Raw genomic sequence first — 9,788 nt, forward strand, 5'->3', positions numbered from 1 at the left:
TGAGAGGCCCGCGTACCGCAAAAAAGAAAAAAAAAAAAAAAAAAAAAGAATAAGCCGGAGTGGCTATATTAATAGTGGATAAGGGAAACTTCAGAGCAAGGAAAGTGCTAGAGGAAAAAAAAAAGGGACATAATGATAAGAGGATAAACCTATCAGGAAGACATCATGATCCTAAATTTGGATGCACCAATAAATCAGACTCAAAATACATGAAGCAGAAACAGAGAGCTAAGAGGAGATACAAATCCACAACTACAGTTGGGGAATTCAACACCCTACTCACAGCAACTGACAGAACTACTAGACAAAAAATCATCAAGGATGTAGAAGAACCAGTAAACACAACCAACCATCAAGATCTAAGTGACATATAGAGAACAGTTCACCCAACAACAATAGTTATGATGATGGAACTGTTCTGTGCCTGACTATCATGGCAAACACACAAACCTGCACATGTGATAAAACTGCAAAAAACTAAGCACACACGCACACAGAAGTGAGTACAAGTAAAAACTGGGAAATCTGAATAAAATGGTTGTGACAAACAAAAACACACACACAGATACAGAGAACAGAATAGTCATTACCAGAGTGGGGGGTGTGTGAAATGCATAAAGGGGATCGACTATATGGTGATGGAGGAAACGGAATTTTTGGTGGTGAGCACCCTGTAGTGTATACAGAAGTAGAAATATAAGGTTGTACACATGAAACTTATATAATGTTATAAGCCAATGTTGCCTTAATAAAAACCAAATTTTTAAAAATACATATGAGTTTTTTTAAAAAACAAACAAAAAAATGTTTGTGATATCATAGTACAATTTGCAGCATGTTACCACTGGGGAAAACTAGGTGAAGGGAATAACGGCTCTTTCTGTAGTACTTCCTACAACTACATGTAAATCTGTAATTATCTAAGAATAAATTTGTTAAAAGTAGGCAAAGGGGACTTCCCTGGTGGCGCAGTGGTTAAGAATCCACCTGCCAATGCAGGGGACACGGGTTCGAGCCCTGGTCCGGGAAGATCCCACGTGCCGCGGAGCAACTAACTCCGTGTGCCACAACTACCGAAGCCCGCGTGCCTAGAGCCCACGCTCTGCAACAAGAGAAGCCACCGCGGTGAGAAGCCCGCGCACCGCCATGAAGGGTAGCCCACGCTCACCACAACTAGAGAAAGCCCACGCGCAGCAACGAAGACCCAACACAGCCAAAAATAAGTAAATAAAAATAAAGTACAAAAACTAAAAGTAGGCAAAGGCAAAGTTGAGAATCAAGGTCATTTTGTCAAAAAAGGTTTGACAGTTAAACATCTGGACTTCAGCAGCACAGAGGAACTTAGAAAATATAGGGTTGGACTCTTCCACTGTTGGTGGGAATGTAAACTGATACAGCCACTATGGAGAACAGTACGGAGGTTCCTTAAAAAACAGAAAATAGAACTAAACAAACAAAAAAATGTTTGTGATATCATAGTACAATTTGCAGCATGTTACCACTGGGGAAAACTAGGTGAAGGGAATAACGGCTCTTTCTGTAGTATTTCCTACAACTACATGTAAATCTGTAATTATCTAAGAATAAATTTGTTAAAAGTAGGCAAAGGGGACTTCCCTGGTGGCGCAGTGGTTAAGAATCCACCTGCCAATGCAGGGGACACGGGTTCGAGCCCTGGTCCGGGAAGATCCCACGTGCCGCGGAGCAACTAACTCCGTGTGCCACAACTACCGAAGCCCGCGTGCCTAGAGCCCACGCTCTGCAACAAGAGAAGCCACCGCGGTGAGAAGCCCGCGCACCGCCATGAAGGGTAGCCCACGCTCACCACAACTAGAGAAAGCCCACGCGCAGCAACGAAGACCCAACACAGCCAAAAATAAGTAAATAAAAATAAAGTACAAAAACTAAAAGTAGGCAAAGGCAAAGTTGAGAATCAAGGTCATTTTGTCAAAAAAGGTTTGACAGTTAAACATCTGGACTTCAGCAGCACAGAGGAACTTAGAAAATATAGGGTTGGACTCTTCCACTGTTGGTGGGAATGTAAACTGATACAGCCACTATGGAGAACAGTACGGAGGTTCCTTAAAAAACAGAAAATAGAACTACCATATGACCCAGCAATCCCACTACTGGGCATATACCCTGAGAAAACCATAATTCAAAAAGAGACGTGTATCCCAATGTTCACTGCAGCACTACTTACAATAGCAAGGATATGGAACCAACCTAAGTGTCCATCGACAATGAATGGATAAAAAAGATGTGGCACATAGATACAATGGAATATTACTCAGACCTACTAGAGAATGGACTTGAGGATATGGGGAGGGGGAAGGGTAAGCTGTGACAAAGTGAGAGAGTGGCATGGACATATGTACACTACCAAACGTAAAATAGATAGCTAGTGGGAAGCGGCCGCATAGCACAGGGAGATCAGCTCGGTGCTTTGTGACCACCTAGAGGGGTGGGATAGGGAGGGTGGGAGGGAGGGAGACGCTAGAGGGAAGACATATGGGGACGTATGTATATGTAGAGTTGATTCACTTTGTTATAAAGCATAAACTAACACAACATTGTAAAGCAATTATACTCCAATAAAGATGCTAAAAAAAAAAAGAAAATATAGGATTGGCAAAAAAACCCCAAAACCCCGAACGAACTTTTTGGCCAACCCAATTAATTGAAAATTGTTTTAAACCAGCAAGTTTGTGGTAATATGTCAGGCAGCACTGGAAAACGAATATGAGCAGAAAAATTATTACTTTTATGAAAGTGTGCCCTTTTAACATTCCGATAAAACAGCCAAGTATGTTTACAGCATTTCTGTGGCACCTCAAAATACAGAGGTGGACACAGGAAAAGCATTTGCACGACTGTATCAGTTCTAAGCAGTGCTAGCCACTTCTCTCACACAAGATTCTTCCTGGAAGGATTCAGTAGTACGACTACGGTTATACTGACTTGAAGATCTGACAGACATTTTCTTGAAAATGAATGAAGTGAGCCCATCACTTCAAGGGAAACAACTGACAGTATGTTTTGCCAATGGTAAAATTTAAGATTTCAAGCAACGTTAAGAATTTTGAAAAACCACCACCGTGAACATGACAGCTTCCCAATAGAGAAAGACTTTGCCCAATGGGATGGGTGGCGATAGTAACACGTGTGATGTTCTGATGTAGAATGAAATGCGTCAACACAGGGAAGGTCTGCATAAGGCAGGGCACCGACATTTTCCCAGGGACCAGTGCGCGATACGCGCCCAAACCGCGACCAGTAAAAGACCCATTCAAAGGATAAGGGGGGGGGGGTTCCCCGGGGTCAAGGATGGAAGATTCATTAATACGGCGCCATACTCCACACTGCACTTAACCTGTAAGAAACAACCAATGGCTGAATGTTTGCCTCGTATCAAAGAAGAATGTCCATAATTACATGAATAGCCGATTGAAATATTCCTTTTTCCAGCTGCATATTTATAGGAAGCCAGATTTCCTTCACATACTTCAACCATAACAATGTATCACAACAACTGAATCTAGAAGCAGATGTGAGTCCAGCTCTTCCACTAGGCTAGAGATCACAGAAATTTTCAAAAATATACAAAAAAATCTTCCCACTGAATTGTTTTTATCTTGCATAGTCATTTACCATAAAAATACGCTATTTATGCTAACAGATATGGCTGTATTATTGTTCATTTAAAATTAATAAAAATATTTAAATTATTTTTTTCAGTTTTAAGTTCAAAGATGATAAATATTGATAGACGTGACCAACACCTCAAGAGAGATCCTCCATAACTTTGAGGAGTCCTGAGACCAAAACGCTTGAGAACCACTGTGGCAGGGTTCTCCTGGGCCTTGAAGTGCCCCCAGCTCCGCCAGGCCAGGAGTGGCTCTGTGGGCTGTTGTAGTTAATGAGCTACACCCTGACCAGGGAGCTACAGCACTGGCCTGTGCCTTCAACCAGCTATGACTTACCTCCTCCTCCTGCACTCGGCTTCCTGTGGCCATGATCTTGATCATCCAAAGCATCAGCCAAGTCAAATTTACTACCTTCAGTGAGCCCCAAAACATAAAAAAAAAAAAAACAAAACAGCCAACTGATTAAAAACTGGGTACAAGATTCCAAAAAAACAAGTCAACATTCATGGGCTCTGCTGATCAGCGAAATCAATGAGTTAAGACAAAGGAAACTTATCAATTAAATTAACTTAAATTGGGGTCTGACTCCTTCTACAGACAATGATAATGAAAATACCAACAGGATGGAGCAAGTTACTGCTTTCTGCCTTTGCAATATATTACCAATTTTCCACTACTTTACATTCCCACACATGCTTTGCTTAGGCCAGCAGTCAGACCATTTTAACAGTAAACTCACTGGTTATAGGTATTAACCCAAGATTCAAAACCAGCTGCATAGAGTCAGAAACTGGACAATCAAGAGGGAGGCTACGTGGTCACAATGCACCTCTATGAGGGTGCGGATGTGAAGATGTGAGGGCAAACTGTAAAGCAGCACTCACTCTTTTGGGTCGTGACTGTCTCTTCAGAAGAAAGGTAGCTATCCACTTCAAGGAACATGGTAGCATGCTCCTTAAGTACTAGTAACAAGTTGCCAGATGGAAGCAATGACTGCGCTCCCCGCCCCAAGGCTACGTTTCTCTTTATATCAGTGAAGATATCTGAAGAGTAAAATGGCCCATCTGGAGAAAAGTTAAAACAGCTCCAGGAAAGAGTCACAAAGAAGCAACAAGTTCCAAAATCCTTCAGTGAAAGATGACACTGTAAAGCAAACGCCATTTCAAAACGCTCCATCTGCCTAAAGAAAATGTTTGATGGGCTTCAAAAAACCTAAACAATTATATCTTCCCTGATTTTAGAGTGTACAATGGTTGAAAAGGGGAGGAAGTCCAAATGCATTTTTCTCTTGAAATTCTCCCAAGCAGGACTTTTCATAAAACACACAGAAGTCACAGTGACTGGTCATACTCTATTAAGTTAAACCCAGTGTTCACATGAAGGTCTTGGTTGGCGTTGCACACACAGGACTTAAAACTATGGGTAGCTCAACTGGATAGTACCCCAGAGGGAGCTCCATGGGGTCCCTCCTTAGCGCCCTCCTCAGAACAGCCGTGTTACCTGCAGGCTTTGCTGGAGCTCTGGTCGCTCCCGGTCTCCTGGTGGTGGTGGTGACATGGTCCCATCTCTCTAAACGGGGGAAGGGGGACAGCAAGGGGAGCACGATTAGTAACAACACACAGCAGCCACGGCACGGCTCAGGCAAGTCACAGCATGAGTATAGGGAGTCCTGAGACCAAAACGCTTGAGAACCACTGTGGCAGGGTTCTCCTGGGCCTTGAAGTGCCCCCAGCTCCGCCAGGCCAGGAGTGGCTCTGTGGGCTGTTGTAGTTAATGAGCTACACCCTGACCAGGGAGCTACAGCACTGGCCTGTGCCTTCAACCAGCTATGACTTACCTCCTCCTCCTGCACTCGGCTTCCTGTGGCCATGATCTTGATCATCCAAAGCATCAGCCAAGTCAAATTTACTACCTTCAGTGAGCCCCAAAACATAAAAAAAAAAAAAAAAACAGCCAACTGATTAAAAACTGGGTACAAGATTCCAAAAAAACAAGTCAACATTCATGGGCTCTGCTGATCAGCGAAATCAATGAGTTAAGACAAAGGAAACTTATCAATTAAATTAACTTAAATTGGGGTCTGACTCCTTCTACAGACAATGATAATGAAAATACCAACAGGATGGAGCAAGTTACTGCTTTCTGCCTTTGCAATATATTACCAATTTTCCACTACTTTACATTCCCACACATGCTTTGCTTAGGCCAGCAGTCAGACCATTTTAACAGTAAACTCACTGGTTATAGGTATTAACCCAAGATTCAAAACCAGCTGCATAGAGTCAGAAACTGGACAATCAAGAGGGAGGCTACGTGGTCACAATGCACCTCTATGAGGGTGCGGATGTGAAGATGTGAGGGCAAACTGTAAAGCAGCACTCACTCTTTTGGGTCGTGACTGTCTCTTCAGAAGAAAGGTAGCTATCCACTTCAAGGAACATGGTAGCATGCTCCTTAAGTACTAGTAACAAGTTGCCAGATGGAAGCAATGACTGCGCTCCCCGCCCCAAGGCTACGTTTCTCTTTATATCAGTGAAGATATCTGAAGAGTAAAATGGCCCATCTGGAGAAAAGTTAAAACAGCTCCAGGAAAGAGTCACAAAGAAGCAACAAGTTCCAAAATCCTTCAGTGAAAGATGACACTGTAAAGCAAACGCCATTTCAAAACGCTCCATCTGCCTAAAGAAAATGTTTGATGGGCTTCAAAAAACCTAAACAATTATATCTTCCCTGATTTTAGAGTGTACAATGGTTGAAAAGGGGAGGAAGTCCAAATGCATTTTTCTCTTGAAATTCTCCCAAGCAGGACTTTTCATAAAACACACAGAAGTCACAGTGACTGGTCATACTCTATTAAGTTAAACCCAGTGTTCACATGAAGGTCTTGGTTGGCGTTGCACACACAGGACTTAAAACTATGGGTAGCTCAACTGGATAGTACCCCAGAGGGAGCTCCATGGGGTCCCTCCTTAGCGCCCTCCTCAGAACAGCCGTGTTACCTGCAGGCTTTGCTGGAGCTCTGGTCGCTCCCGGTCTCCTGGTGGTGGTGGTGACATGGTCCCATCTCTCTAAACGGGGGAAGGGGGACAGCAAGGGGAGCACGATTAGTAACAACACACAGCAGCCACGGCACGGCTCAGGCAAGTCACAGCATGAGTACAGCACTCCTGTCCTGGTCCTTGAGGCCCCTCTAATGCCTCTGAAGAATCACCTTGAGGATGACAAAGAGACGTAAGAAGGTTTAGATGAGACGAGTTCTGCTTGCTTTTCTTCACAGGATGGGTGGTGAGGTGGACATGATCCCACACTTGATCTGGTGATTAGTGGAGCTGAGCCTTGAGCCCAGATCTACAGGAGATGACCACATGCTTCAGGGGGTCCCAGAGCTTGAGCACAACCCCTGAGAGCTCCAAGCCTTGGTTGTCACCACTCTCAACCTGGCACCGTAATCACAGATAATACTGCCCAGGGATGAAGCGACGTTATGTTCCCAGTAGAGTATGGGAGCGTCTCATAAACTGAAAGTGGTTACAACACCAACGGAATATTTTATATAAGTGCGGTTACTGCTGTTAACACTGGGTCTTTCAGCTCAACCGTAGTCCTTTAAAACTGTGGACTTCCTGCACATCAATTACATAGCATGCCATGAGTTTTCCAATAGTTTCTTTCCTTAAGCATCAATACTATGTTGTTAAAAAATAAAAATAAAAATAATGAAGCTCCCCAAAAAAGACTATGCTGTAACTGTTCCTACAATTAGAGGTGGAAGAGGGAAATGAAATTTAAGTAATGGGAGAGGCAGAGATGAAACAGGTTTGGCTTTATGCACAGCAACCATTCAATAATTAATCAACTACTCAGAAAAAAACAGCAAAAACAGAAATTGATTGAAGTAAAAGGATGGATAAAGGTATACTATGCAAACAGCAACCATAAGAGAGCTGGGGGAGCTACACTATTATCAGATAAAATAGTCTTTAAGACAAAAATTGTCACAGGAGTCAAAGAGTGACATTTTATAATGATAAAACGATAAACCCAGCAGTAAGATATAAAATTTTAAACATGTGCACTTAACAATAGAACCCTCAAAATATATGAGGCAAAACGTAACAAAACTGAAGGGAAGGACAGACAATTCAACAACAGTTGGATCTCTCAATACAATCCTTTCAATCATAAATAGAACAAAAGGGAAATACAAGATTTGAACGACACTATAAACCAACTAGATCTACCAGACATCTATAGAACGCATGCCCTCAAAATAGGAAACACATTCTACTCAATTACACATGGAACATTCTCCAAGACAGACCACATGCTAGGTTACATACAAAACATATCTCAATATATTTTAAAAGTCTGAAATCATACAAATTGTGTTCTCCAACCACCATGGAATGAAAACAGAAATCATTAACAGAAGGGCATTTGAAAAATTTCCAGCTATATGGCAATTACACAACACACTCCTAATAACCAGTGGTTCAAGGAAGAAATCACAAGGGAAATCATAAAATACACTTGAGATGAATGAAAATAAGAACACAACGTATTAAAACTTCTGTCACAGCAAAGGAAACCACTGACAAAATGACAAGACAACCTACTGAATGGGAGAAAATATGTGCAAATGATTGACCGATAAGGCATTAACATCCAACACATACAAACAGCTCATACAACTCAACATCAAAAAAACACAAACAACCCGATTAAAAAAATGGGAAGAACTGAAGAGACATTTTTCCGAAAAGGAAATGCAGATGGCCAACAGACACATGAAAAGAGGCTCAACATCACTTATCATCAGGGAAATGCCAATCAAAACCACAATGAGATATTATCTCACACCTGTCAGAATGGCTATCATCAAAAAGACCACACACACAAAAAATGCTGGCTACAATGTGGAGAAAAGGGAATCCTCCTACACTGTTCGTAGGGATGTAAATTGGTGCAGCCACTGTGGAAAACAGTATGGAGGTTTCTTAAAAAACTACAAATAGAACTTCCACATGGCCCAACAATTGCACTCCTGGGTTTATATCCAAAAAAAAACCCAAAAACACTAATTCAAAAAGATACATGCACCACAATGTTCACAGCAGCATTATTTACAATTGCCAAGATATGGAAGCAATATAAGCGTCCATCAACAGATGAATGGAAAAAGAAGTGAGGTGTATATACACACACACACACACACACACACACACACACAATGGAATACTACTCAGCCATAAAAAAGAATGAAGTTCTGCCATCTGCAACAACATGGAAAGACTTGGAGGGTATTATGCTAACTGAAAGACAAATACTGTATCATAGCACTTATATGTGGAATCAAAAAAAATAAAACAAACGAGTGAATACATAAAACAGAAACAGGCTCACAGATATAGAAAATAAACTAGTAGTTACCAGTGGGGAGAAGGAAGGGGGGAGGGGCAAGATAGGGGTAGGGGACTAAGAGGTGCAAACTATTATATATAAAATGTGCTACAAGGATATATTGTACAACACAGGGAATACAGCCAATATCCTATAATAACTATAAATGGAGTATAACCTTTAAAAATTGTGAAGCACTAAAATGTACACCTGTAACTTACATAATATTGTACATCAACTACTATACTTCAATTTTTAAAAATGGGCAAAGGACTTAAGACATTTCTCCAGAGAAAACATACAAATGGCCATCAGGTACATGAAAAGATGCTCAACATCGCTAATCATCAGGGATATGCAAATCAAAAGCACAATGAGACATCATCTCATACCTGTTGGGATGACTACTATCAAAAAAACAAAAGATAATGTGTTGATGAGGTTGTGGAGAAAAAGGAGCCCCTCCTACACTGTCGGTGGGAATGTAAAATGCTACACCCACGACGGAAAACAGTATGGAGGTTCCTCAAAAAAATGAAAATCGGAACTATCATTTGGGGACTTCCCTGGTGGTGCAGTGGTTAAGAATCCGCCTGCCAATGCGGGGGACACGGGTTCGAGCCCTAGTCCGGGAAGATCCCACATGCCGTGGAGCAACTAAGCCCGTGCACCACAACTACTGAGCCTACGCTCTAGAGCCCACGAGCCACAACTACTGGAGCCCACGAGCCACAACTACTG

General features: G+C 42.0%; 1 protein-coding gene across 8 annotated transcripts in view; it reads right to left on the reverse strand.

The window, feature by feature from the left end:
• The window catches only part of CD99L2 (CD99 molecule like 2), a 116,722-nt gene that overhangs the window by 37,020 nt on the left and 69,914 nt on the right, over window positions 1-9,788 (reverse strand). For 7 of the 8 annotated variants that reach the window (XR_003677890.1, XM_024116787.3, XM_028482622.2 and 4 more), the window contains exons 3-6: window positions 6,647-6,715; window positions 5,485-5,559; window positions 5,148-5,216; window positions 3,984-4,058 (exon numbers count right to left, since the gene is read on the reverse strand). Coding sequence is in view for 7 of the 8 variants with exons in the window: in XM_024116787.3 (XP_023972555.1) it covers window positions 3,984-4,058; window positions 5,148-5,216; window positions 5,485-5,559; window positions 6,647-6,715 (288 nt within the window). In the remaining variant the exon portion in view is untranslated. The remainder of the gene's footprint in view (window positions 1-3,983; window positions 4,059-5,147; window positions 5,217-5,484; window positions 5,560-6,646; window positions 6,716-9,788) is intronic. The other variant, XM_055081850.1, reaches the window with a different exon arrangement.

The sequence above is a fragment of the Physeter macrocephalus genome, chromosome 21 (assembly GCF_002837175.3).
Source record: "Physeter macrocephalus isolate SW-GA chromosome 21, ASM283717v5, whole genome shotgun sequence".
Lineage (NCBI taxonomy): Eukaryota > Metazoa > Chordata > Mammalia > Artiodactyla > Physeteridae > Physeter > Physeter macrocephalus.